Source organism: Danio rerio, chromosome 2 (assembly GCF_052040795.2).
Source record: "Danio rerio strain M-AB ecotype USA chromosome 2, GRCz13ab, whole genome shotgun sequence".
NCBI lineage: Eukaryota > Metazoa > Chordata > Actinopteri > Cypriniformes > Danionidae > Danio > Danio rerio.
In genome coordinates this window covers 42,899,585-42,925,000 of record NC_141022.1, presented here as the reverse complement: position 1 = coordinate 42,925,000, position 25,416 = coordinate 42,899,585, and the positions used below count along the sequence as shown (strand labels likewise).

Sequence of the window (25,416 nt, the reverse complement as noted above, 5' to 3'; positions counted from 1 at the left end):
CCTCATTAGCATAAACAGCCCTGAGTGAGAAGCAGATGTCCGCCAATAAAGTTGACCATCTTAAGAAAATGTCAGCAATTAAGAGGAGTTTAAATTTGGGATTTTGGGATGCACAAGTAATCACTCTAGTTTTTCATTCAGATAACGTTAGTATTCGTAGCTCTGCCCTCTTTTGAAAAAAAGCACAATTCATTTTAAATTAAAATTTGCATTTCAAATTCATTTGAATTTAAAATGACCCACAATTTGGATCAAAGCCTAAAATAGGCAGTTTCAGAGAGTTATAAAACATTATTTGTTGTGTATTTTGAGCTGAAATTCACACCTGCTTACATTTTGTAAAAAAAAAAAAAAAAATTGCATAATAGGTCACCCAATGCAATCTCACGGCAATTTGTAACTTTTTTGATTCAGTTGCTAATTCGTATAAATTTGTACGATCTAATTTGCTTTATTTGGTACAATTTGCTCATAAACCAATGAAGGTGGGGTTAAGGGGTGGGGTTTGGCGCCATGCCCCTTTTTTAAAATTGTACATTTTCGTACGACTTTTGAATTTGTACGAATTAGCCACTAATTTGACAAAACCTAAAATACTTGCGTTTTCTCGTGAGATCAGGCTGGGTTACCTATAAGCATTTTTTAATGCAATATTCATATATTGTCCGCACATAAAATAAGTGGATGGAAACATTAGTTACTTTCATAGTATTGTTTCCTACTATGAATGAAAACATATGAAGAGTTCAGATGCAAAAACCTCTTAATGTCGTCTGAAATTTTCTCCTAAAATGATATTTTTTGTCTCCTATGTTTATGTTCAGTTAATTCACTTTTAAGGCAATTGAAACAACATTTGTCACTATAAAAGTAAAATTACTGAGCCAACACAAAATAGTCTGAGAAAATGCTAATTTTAGAAGGAAATATCAAACAGCATTTAAAGGTTTTTGTATGTGAACACTTTTCTTGGAACCATTTGAGAGTAAACTAATTGACAATAAATACATTTTCATTGTTTTGGGTGAACTATCGCTTAAAACCTCTCCGCTACAGGAAAACAAAACACATTTGTGACGCTCTCAAAGCAAGCCTCAGTTTTCACACTTATCCTGCTTTGTTTTCTATCCGTTCCTGTTATATTTAATTGAACTGTACACTGAAAGGAAGTTAGTAAAGACCTTCACAATACCAAAATAGCTCCAGGCTAAAATCGTCGAACAGTTTTCGTTCTGTTTAATAGTTTAAAAGTGCCCTCGTCTACAGAGGCTCAGACAAATCTATTAGGTGGAGAGCGGTAGAAGCATCCGCTGTTAGGGTGAGGAGGACGACATGAACCATAAAAAGAGAGATCAACACAGACAGAGAAAGAGGAGGAGGAGGAGAACCTTCCTCTTCGGCAAGCAAGTGTGGACACGAACAGGCTGTGTGAAGGATGCAGGAGGACGTGAGGAGTCTGAGTCACCATTCAACTACTCTACAGTTCCCTATTTACAGTAGACAGGCATATAAAAATGTATAGAGACACTTCCTCCTATCTTACCACCGAAAACCCCAAAAGAAAGAAAGAAAGATAGTTTTTAAAAGTCATATTTCATTACTATATATCTTTTGTTTAAAGAGGATCAACTCAATCAAAATCTCTCCGAGGAGCTAAAATAAACTATTTGCTAGTTTTCAAAATGAAGAAAATATCATTATTATTATTATATACTTTCATTGCAAAAACAACTTTTGGGTATTTACTATTGCATATCAATGCAATATTAAATGTAACTCTGAAGACAACAAATGGTGAAGGCGTAGCCACACTGTCAAACATTACGGTTTAGTATTTCAGAAAGGGAGAAAGCAATTGTGATGTTAGACTATAATCGGATTAATCAACGCAAAACGCACAAAAGAACAGTAAACGTGAAACAAAAGCATCCCAGAGATGTTGATTCAGATTTTTCTTTTTTTCTGTAGTGTCGAGTTGGACTCATCTTTCATTTTTGTGAGACACAGCAATTTATCCTTCAGAAGTACATGGGTCAAAGACGAGGAGTAACTGATTTTATATAGAAGAAAGCATATTAAGTTGAATTCAAGTGTCTATTGTAATGCTTAAAAAATAATACAAAAATCTAAATACAGGTAAAAAATGAAATATTCAGTGTAACAAACAGATATTCAGACCTGTGCTTATTAAAATATATAAACGTATAAGTGATCATAATATGTTCAAATTCTTTTTGATTTTAAAAATGGATATAAAAACTGAATAAAATTTGCTATAAACAATGTCAAACTAGAAAAATTTGAAAATACAATATGATACGGTGGCCAAGAGAGCTTAACTTAACAATTTAAGCTTAACTTAACAATTCAAGAAACGTGTGCAATTACAAAAAACGGCAGCAAATTGAGAAAAGATCTTCATCAGTTTGACAGCACATGTGCTGCAAACCATCACAACGCAAACACATAAAAAAAAATGCACTGCATTTTCACACAACGCAAACAAATTAATAAAACGCACTGCATTTTCTCACAACACAAACATTTTATGAAAATATGCTGCATTTTCTCACAATACAAAAACATCTGAACACAATGGATTTGTTTCAAGGGGAACCAAAAACGTGAGGCACATCATTGTGCTGTATAAAGTCCCAATTCGCATACTTATCCGTAGGGGCGGCTGACATGAAACTGATGTTTCGACACAGCGTCGAGATCCCAAAGTGCAAGTGTTTTGAAACCAAAGCACCGAAGCATGATCCGAAACACCCAGGTCATGTGACTAAGGTAATTTGAAGCACCCAGGTCACGTGACTAAGGTGATTCGAAACACCCACGTCACGTGTCTAAAGCGATTCAAAGCATTGTTCATTTCAGAAGCTTTTCAAAAAACTTTATCTCCTTTAGCCTAGTGGACCTAGAGTGCTGTGCTTCAAAAGTGCGGAGTTCAAATCCCGACTTGTGCAAATACTCTGAAATAATGACTTTATGTATTTAATAATGTAAATTTTTATGATTTCTATGTAGCTGCATCACCCTGGATTCGAACCCCTTATCGCGACATGCTAGTCTAGAACTCTCACTGCTCTGAACACTAGGTGTGAGTGTAGAGATGAGTTTCGAAATGTTTCCAAGCTTTGACACATTTGCTTCGACTGTTCCAGTGTTTAAAGAAACCTCGCTTTGCCCACCACTACTTATCCGTCCTAAATATCATTTGAAAATAGAATTAGTATGTCCAAAAGAAGAGTATGCCAAAGGTTCCTGAATGGTTCACTATTTTCGATGAAATTGGTAAGTGTAGAAGCGTCCATACTCTAATCGCTAAAATTGCTCAGAGTACATTGTATGTTGGACGTGAAATTGATTAGAACTACAAATGTAGGTGAAAACTACAAACATGGCAGACGCGCGAGAACAACCGTCAAGTAGAAAGGCTTCATTAAAGATGTTTGTATGACTGAAAAATATTTAAATCGTGTTTTCTGGGTTATATTTCATCTGCAACAACAATTCTGAACATATATAAACATTTTTTGGACATTAATGTCTGAAAACATAACTATCCAAAGACCTGAGGAGATTTCTCTGCATTAAAGACTCGTGAATGGCAGATTATTCTGCTACTGCTACTCCAATATGGTAAGATATTAAATATGACAGAAACAATGATTGACAAGGCTCATAACTAAGCAACATCTGTTAACGATCTGTTAATGAGGATGTCCCAAAGATTGCATACTCTTCTGTCACACACTCAAAAGTATATATTTCCTTCACAAAAAAGTAAACACTTTAAGGGCGTAGTATAAATATGCGAACTGGGACACTACATACTGCTCAGTGAAGTTGTAGGTAATCTTTAAAAGATGAGTTTACTATCTTTAGTGTCTTTATTATTTATCAGTCTAAATAACCATAACCTAAATAGCCAGGCCCGTCACGTTTTAGGGTCTCCTTGAAACATTTCCGTTGTGCTGTGAGAAAATGCAGTGCGTTTTCGTAAAATGTTTGTGTTGTGAGAAAATGCAGTGCGTTTTATTCATTTGTTTATGTTGTGTAAAAAGGCAGCAAGTTTTTTTAAAAGTGTGTTTGCATTGTGACTATTTGCAGCACGAATGCTGTCAAACCCATGAAGATCTTTTCCTAATTTGTTGATGTGTCTTCGAAAATTACAGCACGTTCAACTCTCTCGGTTACTGTAATAGACTGTTAAACAGAATTAAATCATTTTAAATGTGTCTGACAATAATTTTTGGCATATAAACCATTGTTATACCGAATCAAATTTTAACAGATGTCTAATAAAATAATTAGGTATGAGAGTAATTTTGCACAGAAAAAAATAAAATAAATAATAAAAATATTAATGTACTCAAACAAATGTATTATAAATGTGTATGTTTTGATGCTTAAAACCCCTGTCTTTGACCCTCATACAGACTTTGCAACATTTAAACTGATGTGTGCGATTCCCAATATTGACCAGCAGATGGCGATACAGGATTGAATTTGTGGACGTTGGAAGGAGTCAAAATCAGGTTGATGTGCGACAAGTTTTCAGGCAATAAATTCTGGCTTCTGTTAATGTGAAAGGGCATTGAACGTGAGTGTGTTATGTATGTGCATGTATGTGTGCACAAGTCTATGTCTGCATGTGAATCTGTGTGAATTTGTTTGTGTGTGTGTTAAGAGTGAGACTGTGTTTGTGTGTTTTAATAGGGTAACGTAGACGGGTCCCACTCCAGCTTTCCTTTGACTTTTCCCTTCTGAATGTTAGTCTCTTCATCTTCATCACTGTCCTCAGATTCAGCGCTAGAGAGATCTCCTGCCAAATCATCATCTTCTTCGTCTTCATCCTCATCTTCCTCTGGCTCTTCCTCTCTCACCTCCTCTGCAATCTGAGTTCCTTCAATGCTCTATAACCAACAACACAATCACAGTATGACTTAAACATCGAGGAAAAAGGTGAGGATATTAACATCCCTTATGCATTTAAAGAGACATACAGTTCAAGACAATAAATATTAGTCCTCCAGTAAAAGTTAGATTTTTTTTTCAAAAAATCCCTAATTGATGTTTAATAGTTTTTAAATTATTATTTATTTATTTATTAATTTTTTTTACAGTGTTTCCCATTCCTGTATACAGTATAATTAATAATGTAATGTGTATTTATATAGCACATTTATCTTGTATGGCCATACACCCAAAGTGCCAGTAGTGTACAGCGTCCACTTGGACAGTGACACTTTAAAATAATGTTCCATTAGTTAATGTATTAACTAACATGAACAAACTATTAGTAATACATTTATTATGGTATTTATTCATGCTTGTAAACAATAGTTAATGTTTTTTAAGTTAAAATGTTAACTCACAGAGCATAAACTAATGTTAACATTATCTAAAAGGGCATGAATTAAGGCTGAACTATGATTAATAAATGCTTTACAAGATTATTCATGCTTAGTTAATGTTAGTAAATACACGGACCAAAATGTTACTGAATGCATTTTTATTTCATTTGTTTATTTTTTTCATCTAGTGAGTCTTTTTTTCTTCTTCTTTTATTTTGTCTAGAATAATATTAGCAACATTGTTTGGACATCTATAGAAGAAAGAACATCTATAAGTAGTAATAATAGTAGTAGTAATAATAATAATAATAATAATAATAATAATAATAATAATAATAATAATAACAACAACAAAAACAACAACAACAACATTATTATTATTATTATTATTATTATAAATAAATAAATAAATAAATAAATAAATAAATAAATAAATAAATAAATAAATAAATAAATAAATAAATAAATAAATAAGTGTTAGGGTCACAATTATTAGCCTGTTTAAATTTTTTTTTTGACTTCAAAACAAACCATTTTTGTCCATTGAATTGTTTGTTATTCTAATAGCCTTTTTAAAACACTTTAATATTCACTTAAAGCTGAATATTAGTATTTTGAAAATTAACTAGTAAAATAGTATGTATTGTCATTATGGCACTTTTTTTAAAAGTATTATGATTAAAAAGCGTTGGGAAAAAATGTATAAATAGGAGTGTAAAATGTACCATTTAAAATGTATTACATAAATAAAAAGTATAAAATTATAAATATTGCTTTAAAACTTAAAATACTAAAATATTTACAATGGACTAAAAAAATTACCAAAACTAAAAGCAAATTAAAAAAAGCAAAGGGAAAAAAAGGCATAAAAATTATTAAACAGAATAAACTCACACTGACTAAATGACTGGAGCTTTAACTTCCAGAACCACTGCTACAGTCAAAAGCATTTACATTCTACTAAAAAAAGGTTGCTTTTTCAGTAGTCTACAGTAAGTGAAAAGCAGCACACAGAGTGTTCCTTTATATTCCTCTTTCTTTTTTGAAGCACATACTGACCTCCATGGGATTAACAGTGATGTTAAGATTGGAGTTGTCCCAGTCCATCTCCGGGTCTTTTCTTTCCTCTTCATCCTCTTTTGAGCTGTCTTGATGGGTGGTGTGGATACGGTAGATGCCCAAGACCACAATGACCACCAGGGCAGCTATGCACATTACAATTACCACTGTTGCTGCAGGAGGGGTACCTAACGACACAGAAAAAAAAACAATAGTACAAAAAATATACTTATTTTATTTTATTTCATTTTTATTTGCAAAACTTGCAGCATGTTGATTTATATGTTCATTGTCAAATGATATTAGTAAAAAAAAAGTGGCGAGACATAAGTTGCTACAAATTCTTTTCAGTGCAAAAAAGGCTTCCTTTTTCAAATCTTTTTCCTCAAACAACACTTTAAAATGTCCATTCTGAGGTTCAGCAGCTCCTGTCAGGCCCAGATTCACCCCTTGACCTGCTGTGGACCCCACACCTGTGGCCCATCTGCTGTCTCAAAGTCTCATCTAGCAGCAGAATATTTCATCAGTTGCAATTATAATCATATTACTCAATAAAAAAAACTTCTTATTATCATCAATGTTAAAAAGTCATGGTTTATTATATTTAAAATAAATAGGGTTTTAATATTTTTTTAGGGTTTTTTCCAACTTTAGTGGTGTTAACAGACAGTAAAGTTTGGGGAGCAAAGATGGGGGAAGGATCAGCAAAGGAACTCGAGCTGGGAATTGAACTCACATTGTCGTGAGCAGCTATATGTCGACGCGCTAATCACTTGGCTTTCTGAATTCCATTTTTTTTTCTGGCCTTCTGTTTTAATGGTAAAATTGCATCAAGTAATCAAAATAGCCATTTTATTATACAATTATTTCTTATACAATCTAAAAAATACATGTATATTCCAAATATAACACATTTAAATAAAAAAATAGTCAGTTAAAAGATGCTTTCTGTGTATGACTGAGACTAGTTACTGAAGAAATAAATAAAATAGTTTTTTTTATTTGTATTTCTTTCAAAATAGTACATTTAACAAGAAAAAAAAGAAAATTACCTCATCATTTACTCTCTCTTACATGGTGTAAAACATTATGAGTTTGTAAACACAAAATAATATATTTTGAAGAATTCTGGTTGCTGATACCTATCGACTTCCATATTTGAAAAAAAACGAAACAAAAACAAAAACAAATAAATGCTATGGAGGTCAATGGGTCCCAGCATTTTTCAAAATATTATTTTATCAATCGATGAAATATCTCGGTTCCGTATTTTGTGGTTCACATATTTAAACATTAAATATGTCTAGTAATATTGACCTTAAATTATTCTAGCCAAAATAAAACAAAGACTTTCTCTAAATATATGAAAAAAAAAAAAAAAAACAGGAGGGATAATAATTTTGACTTGTATAACAACTGTACCTACCTACAGTAGTCAACATTTAAAGTGGATCATAACCTTTCATCAAAATCGTCCTAAATTTATTAAACACTCATTCTTGTACTAGAAAAATTTTGAAAAAAAAAACATTTTTTATTTTGAATGTTGAGTGCTGAATACAGAAAATTAAGCATTTTTTATTTTAAGCTTTAAAAAATATTTATACTCAACACATTTCACAAATGTTTTGGGGTCAGTCCCCAATTAAACCATGATATAGTGGAAAAATTACTAAGCTTCTTAACATTTTGATTTCTTATTGATATCTTGATGCATCCTACAAATATATATATATAAATATATATATATATAAATATATATATATATATATATATATATATATATATATATATATATATATATATATATATATATATATATATATATATATATATATATATATATATATAAAACAAAATGGATAAACAATATTAATGACAATATAATGACAATATAAAATGACAAAATAAAGGTCAATAATTAAAGCAGAAACATGTAAAAATAAAAATAAAAAAGCATGTAGATTTTGGGGTTCACATAGTGTTTCCTGTTTATTTAAGGGTGTAAATTGCATTATGGGAGTTTTATCTCTACTCTGGTGCCTTTTGATGTTGAAATTTCAAAACTGCAGATTACCAAAATGACTTTTATTACCATTTTATTTGTTTGAGACAAGACAATACTGTTTAAGAAACAACATAGAGAGAATTAAGTCTGTAAAATAACAGAAAAAGTTGGGGAGTTGACACATGCGTAAAATGTCACACTGTTCATAACTTCAACACAAGAGGTGTTGAAAAAAAATCAAATAGCTACTTCGTGTGACTCCTCTTCTACAGTTTAATCTAATGCACAGGTATCAATTCCAGTTCCTGAAGGGCCGCAGCTCAGCAACGTTTAGTTCCAACACTGCTTCTACACACTTACCTGTTTTCACCTGGTTTCAAACAAGCCTGAAGGACTCAAATAGTTTGATACGGTGTGTTAAATTAGGGTTGGAACTAAACTGTGCAGAGCTGCGACTGGAATTGACACCTGTGGTGCAGGGGTTCTCAACCTTTTTCACTTCGAGGCCCACCATTTTTCTTTAAACATTTTTTGAAGGCCCAAACTGATTGTCTTAAGAAAATGTTATATACAATATAAAATCTAATAATATAAATACAGTTAATGCACTTAATTTCAGGTTTCATAGGTTCAAAGCTCCTGAAATATTTACTTCAGTTATTCTTTACAACTGCTGACCGGAACCTGAACCTGACAGGACTACAGGAGATAGCAAAAAAACTGCTGCTGCTTTGAATTAGACTGACTTCTATTCATCTATTGATCTATATCCCTTAAAATGAACAACCTAACCCTAACCCTAAATGTAAAATACAGTAAAAATCCTCTAAATCTGTTGAAGCACATCGATCTGAAAGCGGTTTAGTTTTGTAGCTGGACAATATTGCTGGAACAGTGAACAGCTGTTCACTACTGAAACACCACCGAGTCTCGTTCCTTCTGTATTATATAGTTATAAAACACTCTCAGGGCATTAATTTGGATAACTATGTGGATATTTTAACGAGTTCACACAAGGAGAACACGCAGAGTTTGTGAATCAATGGACTTGTGCGACTTTTATACAGTAGGCAACGAGTCGCAGAAATGAGGCACGCACAAGCTGGTTATTATAACCCTAATCATCATTACCTTTACATTTGTGTGATGGTTTGATTTATTCAACTGAGAACATAGTCTTAGTTGACATGCAGCGGTTGGAAATTTAAGCCACATTTATGTCTGTAATTAACAGTGAGGCTGCTTTTGGAGAGAGTCTAAATTAGCCTGTTCAAACACAGAAAATCATTTTAAAATGACATATCTAATAATGAAATCAAATAATTATAGTATAATATTTAAGTTAATCTTGCGGTCCACCTGCAGGATCGCTGAGGCCCACTAGTTGAGAATCCCTGATCTAGTGTGACAACTTAATTGCCAACATTTTCACAAGTACACATTCTCCATTTAACAGTCTACAACTCCATAATGAGATAAGATATAAAAATGTAATGGATGCAAAATATGCGCCAGAGACTTCCTTCTTTCCTTTGGTATGTCATTTATTATATTGTGATGTATAGTGCTCAATAAAAGATAGAAAGTGTGAAAAGTGTGACAACTTACCCCGCTCTTCCCTACTGGCAGTTCGTTACCAGGTATTTGTACCATAATTTACCACACAAACACAGACAATATACCACCTCAAACTATTAAAAATGTCAACAAGAATCACTTTTCAAACATTTCAACATCAATAGCTTTTGGAGGAACGATCAGAATCCCATAATGCAATTCAAAAACATAAATAAGTAAAATAAAAAGAAAATATTACACCATAAATGGAAAACTGACTATTTACAAATATATATATTTTTTACAGTATAGACATATACAATGACATTGAATAATTGACCTCTGGTGCATCTCTAGATATATGCATTACAATATTTCTATACACTTATACATCATAGTGGGAGAGAGAAGGTCGCTGTAAGTCACCCTGCCTTGCCCCTAAATGTGCTAAAATCATTATAATGCACAACCTGGAGCAGCTAACCTCACTATGCTCTCTATTCCACACAAATGTTTATTCATTATATTGTTATGACTCACTCAGCCACACAGAAATCAATACGACCCTGCATTGCTGTCGTTTAGTGCTTTTCTACAAGAAGGTGCTTGAGGTGAAGCTTATTTAGTCATGTTGACAGAGGAAGAGAGTTTGGCATGGTTCACTTTAAGAAAAGCGTGATTCACTGGGACCTTACAGTCAGCAAGAGCAGGACTGAGAGCGCGAGGTCACACTGCCACCTGCTGTTTTTTCCATGTCTCTCGTAAAACAGCCTGTCATCGCTCTTTCTTCAGTCGGCAGATCTGGCTGCGCCCTTGGGGAGTTGATCGTTCGCTGCTGTCCCTGGTGTGTGTGTGTGCGTGAGCTGCTGGAGTAAGTGCAATTTTCCCAAGCCTCTTCAAACTAACAATACATGCTCTCAAGAGCCTGTCACGCACCTCCACCGGTGTGCAGGGGTTTGTATGCTGGTGTATATCTACTGTATGTCTTATTTTTTCCCAAAAGCCCAATTCCCCTATGAATAGTTTTGCTATCCTCAATAAACCACTTGTTTACAATTTAATGAGATGGTTTAACAAAGCAGCAACACATTTTTAATTAATGACTAAATAATGACTTTTAGATTTAACTACGGAGGAGTCTTTAGGGATTCGAAGATCTGATCTGATTCCGATTTTGGAAGTCACGATTTGATTCCAAAATGATTCTTCAGCTACTTTAATTTTTTACCTATTTATTTAAATAAATACAATTTCACTAGATTAGTTGCATAACTATTTGCTAAAACTGATTTGGATGATTCTGTAGGGGAGTGCATTTGTATAAAATATAAGAAACAATCTACATGCACAAATATATAATAAATAACAAAGAAAAAGTTAAAGAAATGAAAAAAATTAAATAAACAGCACTTTATATGTAAAATAATAGTCTTCAATTTATAAACAATTAAATAAAATCCTCATGCAGTCACAGGCCTCAAAAACACTTGCGAAATGATACATTATATTGGAACAGAACAGAAAATAATATATTTTGACGAATTATGGTTGCTGATACCTATTGACTTCCATATAAAAAAAAAAAATAAATAAAATAAAAAAATAAATGCAATGGGAGTCAATGGGTCCAAGCATATTTCAAAATATTTTTGTGTTCAAATGGTAAAATAATTATGCTAGTATTATCAATGGTTGAAATTTATCTTTAACTATCATTATTTTAAAAAGTCAGTTTAAATAACTCTACAAGTTCACTGTAAAAAAATATACATTAATTAACAGGTTTAGTATTTTGTGGTTCACATATTTAAACATCAAAATTTGTCTTGTAATATTGACCTTAAGATGGTTAAAAAAAAATTTAAAACTGCTTTTATTCTAGCCAAAATAAAACAAAAGACTTTCTCCAAATATATGAAAAAGACATGTATAACAACTGTATATACAGTAGTCAACATTTAAAGTGGATCATCGCCTTTTATCAAAGTTGCCCTAAAATTATTAAACAACACTTATTCTTGTCCTAGAACAATTTTGAAAAAAATAAATAAATAAATAAATATATTTTTGATTCACATTGAATAAATCAAGCTTTATTTATTTATTTATTTATTTTTGTAAGCTTTAAAAAATATGAATAATCAACATACAGTAGTTTACAAATGTTTTGGGGTCAGTCCCTAATGAAGCCATGGTATAGTGAAAAAAATTACTAAGCTTCATAAATATGTTTTATTAACAAAGTTATAATCAGCAATGTTAGAAATGAAGTCTGCCTCGAACCAACTTCCACTCTAAATGGTGTGTTGATGCTCATTTCCCAAAAGGGCTGAATTATGATAGAAAAGACAAGTCCACAGTTTGTTGACACTGTATTGTTTGAGGTGACTACATATTTAGTAAATGGTAACAATTGTAGGATGGGGATGGGTATGTGGCACAGAGAACCATCTCATCAATGGTGTGGAAACTGCAATAACACAGAGAGATAGTGCTAACAGCTGTCTCAACCTCCAGGGAGCAACTTTATTAACATCTAAAGGCAAGTCTAAGGCAACATTTAAAAGACTTTGAAAGGTTTGAGTTTAAGTATGTTCAGGGTTTATTTTGACTTCTACTGCCATGAACTTGAGACTGCTATGCTTAATAAACATCTTCATTGAGATCTTCTACTGTATGTCCTCCTTATTTCTTACTAGCATGAACCAGACCTGATCTGGATTAACAACATTACGAGGAATTATGACTGAGTTTACCTGAGATGTGATCGGAGTTGACAGTGTGAACCACCATTGGATGATGCACAGGTCTCATGAACTGGGATTGGACCGCCATGTGATTGACATGCTCAACGGCCTCTGAGCTGTGAACTACTCCAATCTGAGGGGGACAAACAGAAATTACTTTAGAAAGTACTCAGGGGTTAATGAAAACTCTGCTTTAAAACCTACAGTTGTAGTCCAAATTGTTAGTCCTCCTGTTAAAGTTTAATTCTTTTAAATTTCCCCAAGATCTGTTTAACAGAGATTTTTTTCAACACACATTTCCTAATATTTTGATACCTAATTTTGTGAGTATTCAGCTTTAAGTGTAATTTAAAGGCAAATAGGCAAGCCATATAACGATGTTTTGTTGTATAGACAACTGAAAAAATCCTAAGGAGGCTAGTAATATTTAAAATGGTTTAAATTATTAAAACGAATAACTTCAAACATATCAAACAAATTAGCTAAATGAAAATATATCAAATGATGAAAATATAGAAGTCATGAATTAAAGCAGAAGCATATAAAGCAAAGCTATAGAATAAATAATGTATGTTAAGTCATAATCAACTACCCTTTAATGTACTGATACTAATAAACATACACTTATTAGTAATTATTGTTAGTGGTTTAAATTAAATAATAAATAATTAGACTTTAGAGCATATACAGCAAGTTAAGCTTTATATTAAGCTTTATATTTGTAAACTTAAAAAAATATATAATAATGAACAATGTAAATGAAAATACTTAAATGAAAATATTCTAGTTAATGAAAATACAGAAGTCATAAATTAAAGCAGAGCCATGTAAAGCAAAGCTAAAACTAGCACTGTAGATTAAGTCACAATCAACTACCTTTTAGTGTACTGATATTAATAATTATACACTTATTAGTAATTAGTAGGACCACAGAATCTGCGCGTGCAGAAATCCACAGATTTCTGCAGATGTTTAGCCTATCATTTAGTCTATGTATTTACTTGTGTAAATGTGTGTACATTTATATTTATTCATTTTTCAAATTAATTTCACTACTATTAATGTGATATAATAATAGTAACATTAAAATGTTCATATGAATTTTTTACAATACAGGTTGTAAAGTAATATTTTCTGTCTTTTAGTAGTTTTATGAGAGACATGCTTTTACCAAATAAGTGGATTTAATTAGATTTGCATTATAAATATTAAAAGTTACAAATTTATTACTTTTTTATTTAATATATTAAGTTATGACACTCTTAAAATCATTCTTCATAAATCAGCAGATATTTTTTACAAAATTCTCTGCAAAGAGAAAAAAAGCAAAGAAAAAAATGTCCGCAGATTCTATATGTAATGATAGTATATTATTATTATATGTAATAATAATGATAGTATAGAACCTATATAACAAATTAAGCTTCATTTATTTTTGTAAGCTTTAAAATATATATAATAACACATAGTCTATACAAATGTTTTGGGGTCAGTCCCTAATAAAACCATGATATAGTGAAAAATAAAATTTTATACTAAGGTTCATAAATATCAGGCTGAATCATGTCAATGAATAACTTTTACTGAATTGATATCTTGATGCGTCCAACAAAAATATCAAAACATTTCAAACAAAATCACTAAATAAAAAATATACCATTAATATACATATTACTGACAACGTAATGATAAAGTAATGATATATATATATATATATATATATATATATATATATATATATATATATATATATATATATATATACATACATACATATATACACATATCAGAAATAATGACAGTTTAAAAAAAACAATAAATAATAATACTATAGAATATAAAATACTTTAAAAATCTAAAATATTATACATGAAAAAAACAAAAAATAATAAAATCAATCATATTGTTAATTTTAAATATGATTTTTTAAAACTGTATTTCTAAAAAAAAAGAAAACTTATGTATTAATATCTATAGTTTGAAATTATAAATCAAGAGCCAGAATACAAGCATGATTCTCTGCAGTGCTCAGCTCACTTTTAAGTACCAAGAGTCCAAAAGTGCAAAAAGACTACAGAAAAGCAGGAATTGGAAGAGGGGATAAAGTGAATGGAAGATATAAAGAATAAGAAACCATGCCCCGGTATGAAGGCAGTCTCTGACCTCCAAGTTGAACTCATTGCTTGTGTAGCGTCCATTCAGTTCAGAGCAACTGAGCCGGAACCTTCTCTCCGACAGACCGCCGGGCTTCCAGTTACGGTACCTCACCTGCCTGATGGCCTGTTCATAATGTGCCATGGAGTCCACACCTGAGACCAAAGAAAGACTATAGCATAAGGCAGGCGATCACTCTATACTACAACAAAAGACACTAACTCAACATGAACAAGCAGAAGTCTTGGTCTATCTCTAATAAATGTAGTCGACACTTTCATAACACTTTAGGAAATGTCAAGGTGATTTGAATTTGCTTGCAGAAATCCAAATGTACAGTGTGATTGATAGAGGCAGAGGGCTGCTCTACAGTCTGAGCAGTATCTAGGGTTGAAGAGTTTAGAGCTCCATCGAAAATGACTTTTAAAGATCAAAACTTTTTTTTTGATAAGGATAAAAGTCTTTGAAGTCAAAACCCCAGATATTTTTAAGAGTGATCAAACTTACAGTATTGCTGATAACAGACAGAAAGCAGTCCTATAGGTACAGCTATTTCCCATCCCCCCCCAAAAATAGAACTACCATCACTTATTGATTATTTTCTATTCAAAGTATTATGATTTTTGGTAACACTTTATAATAACTACACAATATGAATCATGTATTAAGCATTGGCAAATGGTGAATTCATTATCTGTTAAGCATTAGCTCTACATCATTAGATGTTGGTAAGCAGTTTATTGGCATGTCTGTTTACAAAACTACATTGGGTTTACTCTCATCATATCTCCAAAAATACATTTGCAAAAATCCTGTCCTACACTCGGGCCTTGGGTCACAGGATATTTATTTACTGTCTGTTCCTAAAAAAGTGCAGACGGAGATGGGGCTTTTAAACGCGCAGCACCTTTTGCATAGAGTAATCTGCAAAAAAAGTTGCATTTTAAAGGCTTGATTTCACTAAATGCTTTGAAAAAAAAAAAGAGTATAAATGATTTAGAAATTGAAACACAGGCTTGCAGATGTTTTGAATAGTTTGTTTGTCAATGTGTGATTCACATTAACTGTTAATTGTGTTTTCTTGTTTGTTGTCTGTCCAATGTGACAAGTATACTGCCTAATCTTGGCCAGACCGCTCTTGTAAACAAGACTTTTAGTCTCATTGTGTTTTTCCTGATAAAATAAAGCTTATAATAAAATAATAATATAGTTTATAAATACAGCTACACATGCTGTATTCTTGACTTATAAACACATTTATAATGTGCTTAATAATTGTGCATTTATACTTTATTTCTTAATAATTGTTCTTTACTAAATTCAGTATTGCATTATTTACAAACCATTTGTATTTAAGAGTAGTTGGAGGTTTTTAAGATCATTCAGAATGAGTTATTAAATGATTAATAAACTATTCAAATCAACATTTATATATTTTATTATGCAGGCATATAGTCATGGTTACTATGTATGTTAATGAATGCTTTAATAACTCAACTTCATGCAGTTTTGTGACCTAATCTAAAGTGAGGACTATGCTTTGTAAAACTAAAATGACAATTAAATGACAATTAAAGGCTCTATCAAATGAACAATAAATGTTTGCAATCTTATCTAAAAAATAAAATTACTGTAAACTTTAAAGATTGCAGAAAAAAGGAGTGTTATGATAAAAATAAAAATAAATACAATTAAATAAAATTGGATAAAACAACAACAATATTTTAATTTAACAAAATGGTATGATGCAACAATTCAAATACATTTTGCGAAGTTTAAACTGTACAGTAATTTTATTTTACGATTTCAAAGATCTATTTTTCATTTGATACAGTTTCATTAGTCTATCTTTAAATGATTAGAAATTAATAAAGCCATTTACTTTCTTTTTTTCCTGTTTAGAATATATAACTGAGCCTTTAATTTAATTTAATTGTCATTTATAAGCCTAAAGAATCTTCACTTTAGTCCAGGTCAAAAAACTGTATGCATTTATTAACATACAAAGTAAATTATTAGTACGTATATGCCTAAAAAATAAGATATATGAATGTTAATTTGAATCGTTTATTAATCATTCACTTGCGCATTCTGAATGATCTTAAAATAGCACCAAATATTCTTAAAGAAATAGTTTGTAAATAATGCAATACTCAAGAGATGAAAAAATAATCATTAACAAAGTATGACTATACAATCATTAAACACTTTATACATAAGCGTATTAGTAAAGAATACAGCATGTGTAGCTGTACTTATGAATGCACTAATGCCTCTAAATGTAGAGTTAATACTTAACAGATAATGAGTTAACTATTTGCTAATGCTTAATAGATGTTTGATAGAGTGTAATTATAAAGTGTTACTGATTTTTCCCTATTCTTTATTCCAGATTGTCAAAATGATAAAATAAACAAAAAAAAAAGATATTCAATTTATTAATTGGTCAAAGTTTACAATAAGGTTTCATTCCTTAATGTATTTACTAACAAACTAATTATGCACAATATTTTTACAGCATTTATTAATCATAGTTTAACATTGATACAATCCAAATTCATGCTTTCTAAAATGCACTTTGAACAACTAATAATAAACAACTACATTTTCAAAACTTACATGAGTAAATACTGTAATAAATGTATAGTTTATAGTTTGTTCATGTTAGTAAATGCATGAGCCAATATTACCCAATACACCCTTGTTATAAAGTCTTACCTACTGTATTAAACAAAAGTGAAAGTAAATAAAGTAAATATAGCATTACAAAAACTTTGAATTACCAGTTAGTTTAGTTTTTTGTACTAAAATATATCTGAAATATGTTTTTATGTTAATCTAAATCAAGTCTGAAGGTGACGTTCACAAATGGAATAATTGACACTGGGAATTCAGATTTCCATCACAAGGATCAATTATATTTAAAAATCAAAAAAAATTAAAAATTTAAATTGCAGCCTAAGTTTCTTTCAAAAACATATATAAAAAAAAAATGTCACAACCTTACATTTTTTTTTTGGTAATGCTTCTCTGAAGCTATACTGTACAATGCTTTGTGCAGTAAAAACATGTAAATGCACCTTTTTATTCACTTAAAATGTTATTATTCTTCCGTTCTACTGTAGCCTTCATACCTCATTGAATTATTCATTCACATGACAAGCAATCATCTAAGATGGTAGGTCATGTGGCATTGGCATAACCTGTAATTTATACATTGGAAGGCACCATATAAACGGATACTATCATTTGGCTTGACAACAAAATCAAATAGAGTTCATTTACGGTGCTTCTATAGTACTTTTTATCCAACTGGAGCATGATCCCTCATTTACTATCATTATATGTAAAAGAGTGGCCAGGATGTTCAGCACTTTGTGTTACAAAGATAAAAGAAAGCAGGTTTTGACATTCTTCCTTCTGTTGTAGTTACACTAGTTACCACAATTTAACCATGCTTTTACCTAAACTAACCATTTAGTAATGTAGTAAACTGTGGTTATACAAATAGTAATAAATAGCCAAAAACTATAGTTAATTTCAGTAGGGCCAATGCATTTAAAATGACCATATAAATGAAGTAATGGAGTCAAAAATTATCATATATCATATCATGTCATGTCATGTCATATCATATCATATCATATCATATCATATCATATCATATCATATATCATATATCATATCATATCATATCATATCATATCATATCATATCATATCATATCATATCATATCATATCTCATATCATATCATATCATATCATATCATATCATATCATATCATATCATATCATATCATATATCATATCATAGATGTTTATTTAAAGCAGTGATGCCCAAAGTAGGGCCCGTGGGCCAAAGTTGGCCCATAACCTTTGATTTGGCCAGCCATCCCTCTGAGAAGAGAGGTAGAATGATGGGGATGGTTTCCAGATTGTCAATTCAAATTTAATTAAACCTGTTTTATTGTTAAAAGCTATCTGAAATTAAATCTTTCAATAAAATTGCATAAATTAATCAGATTTAATTTAAATTTACATACAATGCAGAGACTTTGGTGAGCACATTAAGTCCAAGGCAGATTCTGCTTGAGTGTATTCAGCATTTAACTATATTGTGGTATAAATGTGATTGCTTTATTTATTTATTTATTTATTTATTTATTTTTTGCAATAAGTTCTCATTTAAAAAGTTATAGTACATTGGCTAATATGATTTAAAGTAATGTTTTCTCTTTATTTAAAAGAATTAGGAAATAAATTAGGAAATTACCTATGGCTACTTTAATGTAATGTAGTTTGGTATATTCTGACCACGGCTCATAATAATATGCGTTTTTTGGCCTCTCATACAAAAAAGTTTAGGAACCCCTGATTTGTCAGGGGTATGTCAGGGGTATGTCAGCAATATGTCAGCAACAAAGGCTATTTTCATTGCAACATTCTGTTTTATAACCATTATTACACTTAAATTGAGTGTATAACAGCAGAACAAAACAGTAACAATAACAACAAAGAAAATAGTATTAGCTTCTATTTCAAATGTAAAATCCTTTACATTTTTTATGCAATAAAGAAAAATACAAACAAATACAGAGTAGAGAATCATGTTCAATAAGTTCAACACTGCATTGTTTTATATATATCTAATCAGTTTTTGAGTGAATCATTTCAGTCACTTTTCGAATGATCCCTTTGTAAAGAAACAAACAAAAAAAATCACTTTAAAATGAATTAGCAATTTTCAACGAATCATTTGAATTACCGATTTAATAATTTACAAATTGAAACTATTTATTTATCATCAAAATATTGTCTGACTATTATTGGGGCAAAAAGATAAATGTGTGTTAATATTGCACACTTTTTAAATGAACTATACTCTTTGAAAAAAAAAAAAACTCTTTGAAAAAAAAATTATATATAGACAGTTTTCTTGTAAATTATTTAGTAATTATTTGGTTAAAAATAATCTTGTTCAACAATAGTCCATTTATACCCCCACAAAGGGACTTTTTATGTGATCCCAGCCTCAACCTAAAATGAGCTTGTTTTACTAGCTAGATAATGCATGCTAAAATAGTGCAAATGTACATATACAAATGTTTAATGAATTATACTTCTGCGTCAAGTGCACATGCTCCGGCACAGCCTTCGCGCAGTCACATAGCCCTCGCTGTGGCTGACACAGATGCTGATGTGCAGCTTTCACCATCTGTGTGATTGGTCGGCTTGGTAGCTGTGACAAATGTGGGCAGGGCAGAGAGCCGCTCAAACACATTAGAGAGAGTTTTTACAAGTGTGGAGTCCCATGAAGTAGCTCTAGATGGAAACTGTTGGTCTGTGTTTACGTTATGATTAATGCTGTTGCTCGCCTGCCGGTTCCCACCTCTGAATGAGCAAGTTTTAGTTTTACATTAGGGTAGATTTGAAAAAAAACAAAACACCAGCAAAGAAACTCAACACAGAGGAACGTAAAAAACCTACTGGCTGCTAGCATTTTGAAAATGTTATTGCAGAGCAACACAAACAGCACGCAGAAGTATAAATGCACAACAACACGCAATGCATGTGTCACGCCGATCACTCGAGGCAGAAGTATAAACCAGCTTTAAATCTGAGAATAAGCTAGAAAAAAGAGACAGAATGAAAACAAGATTATGAAAAACATCCTGGCGGCAGATGGCTGAATAGTAGATGCAAGACATGTGTTGGACCATACCATAGATGGAGATGCCAGAGGTAGAGTTGGTGGCGTCCAGATGTTTGCCCAGGAGAGAGCTGTGGTGGATCTCCAGACTCTCCCGCTCCGGGTCCAGCTCTTCACCGATCACCAGCACATCGCAATAATCCAGGTTATGCATCAGCTCCAGGACACCAGGCCTCCGGGCTACACACACACACACACACGCACAGACGCTGTTATACAGGCACAAACATGCAGCACCAAATATATGACTGTGTGCTCCATCCACAAACAACCATCGATTGTGTATGAATTTAATTTCGATGATTTATTGTTTCACTACCCCGAGGCTCTGCATTCGATAAAAGAAGCCGGACACTTTTGTTGAACTTTAAATGAAAAAGGACACTAATAAAAAAACAATTGACTTAGGGTCACTTTAATATCCAGCAGAAAGCATTTACAATCTTAGTATTAATAGACTAAACCATTATCCAACATTTTCCTTCACCCTATGATGCTTTGGGCGAATTAGAAGAGAAGCTTCCGCTAAACACTAAACAATCAGCTCTTATAAGCAATGCAAAATGAAACAATCTGCTCTAATAAGAAAGGCAAGGAATGCAATAAGTGTTTTACATTTATTTATTAACTTAACTGTGTACAGTAAGAAGCAATTATTCGACTCACCCTTTAACTATTAAAGATTAAAAGAAAATTTGGTAACACTTTATATTAACCACACACTATAAATTTACCCATGAACTCAAATAAGAGCACATCACACCAGTCCTCAGGTCTTTACATTGGCTCCCAGTTACATTCAGAATAGGTTTTAAAGTCTTATTAATTCTCTAAAAATAACTAAATGGCCTAGGACCTCAATACATTACAGATATGCTCACTGAATACACATAGATCACTCAGATCATTAGGATCAAGTAAATTAGAAATTCCAAGAGTTCAGTCAAAGCAGGGTGAATCAGCCATCAGCTACTGTGCCCCCTGCTGCTGGAACCAGCTTTTAGAAATGATCAGATGTGCTCCAACATTAAGCACATTTAAATCTAGACTGAAAACACATCTGTTTAGCTGTGGCTTTACTGAATGAGCACTGTGCTACGTCCGACATCACACTAACATGTTTCAACACTTTTTAATTGTTTTATTATCTGATTTTAAAAATGTTTATTCATTGTTGTTTTTATTTTCTTATACTTTTTTTTTATTCCTGATTATGAGAGCACTTTGAATTACCAGTGTGTATGAAATGTGCTATATAAATAAACTTGCCTTGCCTTATGATGGATTTACAAAGTGTAAATAGTCCACACTTTAGATTAGTTCACAAAACTGGACATACAAACTAACTATTATTATATGTCTTCATAATAATTATAAATAAATGTAAATTTAAATAGTTTATTAATCGTTTTATTACATATTCTGAATGATCTTAAAAAAAAAAAAAAAAAACACCAACTTTTCTTATATGACTGGTTTGAACTATAAATGACTGTGTGCGACGAACAATCGTGTAAGTCCAAAAACATAAAAAAATAATAAGAAGATGTCACCATGTGACATTAATTGTATCTGTGAATTTTGTATACAGAAACAGTTTGGGATATTTTCACGTGAGCAAGAGTCTGAGTTTTAAACATTAAAATATCATCACAAGGAAAACATATTTATGTCCACTTAGAAGAATAGAGATGCTGCTTGCTGTCATGTCTGCTTCTTAAAAGGCAAATCCTCCGCAAAAAAAAGGGAGCCGACATGAACAAATAGAAGGACAGCATAAACCAACTACCGTATAAAATAAAGCTGTATCAATGCATATTTCCTGTGTAACTACGACAAGCAGAGTTTATTTGTTTATATATTTATTTATATCGAGATGGCGAAGCGCACAATTTGAAGTAACATATACACTGCGCCAGCACACCAGTGTATATTTCTAAATGAATGACATTATTTAGCTATGATGTCTGCATTTTATGTATTTATTGTTGTATTTATTTATTTAATATTAATAATAGGTGAGGCAGTGGCGCAGTAGGTAGTGCTGTCGCCTCACAGCAAGAAGGTCGCTGGTTCGAACCTCGGCTCAGTTGGCGTTTCTGTGTAGAGTTTGCATGTTCTCCCTGCCTTCGCGTGGGTTTCCTCCAGGTGCTCCGGTTTCCCCCACAGTCCAAATACATGTGGTACAGGTGAATTTGGTAGGCTAAATTGTCCGTAATGTATGAATGTGTGTGTGGATGTTTCCCAGAGATGGGTTGCGGCTGGAAGGGCATCCGCTGCGTAAAAACTTGCTGGATAAGTTGGCGGTTCATTCCGCTGTGGCAACCCCGGATTAATAAAGGGACTAAGCCGGCAAAAAAATGAATGAATATTAATAATAATCGATTGTTATAGGCTGTACTGTATGTCTATGCATTGTACATTGTTCATACTGTATTTTCTTTTCATTCATTCATTCATTTTCTTTTTGACTTAGTCCCTTATTAATCAGGGGTTGCCACAGGGGAATGAACCACCAACTCATCCAGCATATGTTATTACGCAGCGGATGCCCTTTCAGCCTCAACCCAACACTGGGAAACACCCATACACTCTTGCATTCACATACATACACTATGGTCAATTTAGCTTATTTAATTCACCTTTAGCACATGTATTTGGAATGTGAGGGTTTCTGTAACTAAATTAAAACTAAGACAACGAAATAGTATCTTTAGTTTCCACAGTTGGACATATACCGTTCTTCTACATTTGAGAAATATAAATCACAATAACTTTGATTTTTAACACTGACACTGAAAAATGTTATCTCCTTAGAATTAAGAGGCTTTTCTTGTCTATCTTTAAGTAAAATAAAAATATGTAATACAATGTTCACAATCCCAATGAAAAAATCTTATTATTTAAAATTTGAAAATATGAACTTATATGGTTCTTCATTTCAAGGCCCCAATTAATGCAATACTTAATTTAATAATGAAAAATGAATCATTGACAAAATATGAAAACACAATAATTAAATACATTATACATGTGCTTATTAGTCAAAAATACAACATTTGTAGCTGTATTTATAAACTGCTTACTAACCTCTATTAATGTACTGGTAATGCTTAACAAAAATGTATTAACCATTTGCTAATTCTTAATAAATGATTCATGGTGTGTAGTTATTATAAAGTGTAACCAAGTGTAAACAAACAATCTTGATATAACATGAATAACACCAAGCGAGACAGGCTAAATATCACTGTAGTTATGCATATCAAAAATAGTCATTAACTGCAAAAATATACCTCACAGATCACAAATAATGCATTTCAGAACCTGTTTTAGAAACTTTCTAGTAAACATTACTAATAGGGATCATAAGTGAAAAGGGGCGACAATTAAATTTTAAAGCATCTGTGCGAAAACAGACCGGAAAGAGGAAACTCTGAGAGATTCTCAGTGCATTCCAGTGAATTATTCATGGGATATATGGTAAATTAAATCAGAAAAGCGATGTGCAGAATGTGCAGTATATGATTTTTTTTTTATATTGCTACAGCTGAGTACAGAGGCAAAAAGGAAAATAATCAGTAGGAAAAGAATGCAGCCGACTGAAGAGAGCGCTTGCCATTTATACTCTTGTTATAACATATCACATTAAAAATATGTAAACAGTACAACACAAAAGGCTGGGCTGTAATGCGAATAAGTCACGGCTAATGGGCATTGTTAGGGAGAATGCAGAGAATGCAGAAATGATCCGCTCTCGTTATTTGTTTGCTTTATTTCAGTATAAAACAGATGTGGTAGCACAAGCATCTACAGTACAATGTTTACCTGTTCTTGGATCAGCTTTTTAAATTTGCAGATGTTTTAATGAGACATTTGTCTAATAAAAAAAAGGTATGAACCCTTTATAGTACAAATAAAAAAGGAAAACAATTAGATGTTTCATATTTTTTGTTACTAGATAAATAGCTAAAGCATTTAATAGAATAAACTTTGAATAAAATGGTTATGGATTTTTAAAAACAGCCACGTTATGCATGTTTTTAATGCCTTTGCTTGCTTAGGATCAGCATGTGCTCCCTACAATCTTTCGAGATATTTTCTACATGTAAAAAAACAAAACAAAAAAAGAATGACATAATAGTCAGTTTCTAACATCAAGTGAGTCACAAAAAATAGGTGTGATCCAATCAGTTGCCATTAATACAGAACAAGTTTTTTTTTCATTCTGTTACACTGCTTTTTCATTGTTTTTCTTTGTAAAAACACATGCTTAATGGATGTGCATGACCATTATGCTCACATCTTGCATATTTTGAAGTGCCTAAAACATTAGGGGCAGGTTTTTAAAACGCCATCATGTGTTATCACTATGAATGAAACACAACTGTTGACAACATCAGCATCAGGTGATGGAAATTAGCCAGTTTACGTCACAATTATTGGGTCGGGGACTGGAGTGAGAACTCAATGGAGTATATGCACATAGACTTTTAATTTCAGTCAGTCAGCCCTAGGGCTTTCCATTAATTGTCATCCCATACAAAACCACAGCATTTAAGATCTGATTTCTTTAAAAAACAGTGATCTTCACTGCCTGGCTGGGATACATAATAAAGTGGGTATGAGACCAAAACAAGAAACACTGCATTAAATGATATTTTTCCACACCATGTCTTTAAAATATGGAAATTAATTTGACCCCACTATTTTCAATAGAAGTTCTGCACTGGCCTGCGGCTAATGACGGCACTTGCGTTTAAACGGTCTTTCGTTTCTTTTTACAATTTAACAATCAAATGGATGCTTAAGTCTAT

At 31.9% G+C, this 25,416-nt stretch overlaps 1 protein-coding gene across 3 annotated transcripts in view; it reads right to left on the bottom strand.

The window, feature by feature from the left end:
- The window catches only part of clstn2a (calsyntenin 2a), a 426,908-nt gene that overhangs the window by 1,685 nt on the left and 399,807 nt on the right, over positions 1-25,416 (bottom strand). The window contains exons 13-17 of one of the 3 annotated variants that reach the window (XR_015477404.1): positions 20,612-20,779; positions 14,898-15,043; positions 12,744-12,867; positions 6,423-6,610; positions 4,214-4,922 (exon numbers count right to left, since the gene is read on the bottom strand). Coding sequence is in view for 2 of the 3 variants with exons in the window: in XM_087238498.1 (XP_087094624.1) it covers positions 4,719-4,922; positions 6,423-6,610; positions 12,744-12,867; positions 14,898-15,043; positions 20,612-20,779 (830 nt within the window). In the remaining variant the exon portion in view is untranslated. 3 annotated transcript variants of the gene reach the window in all.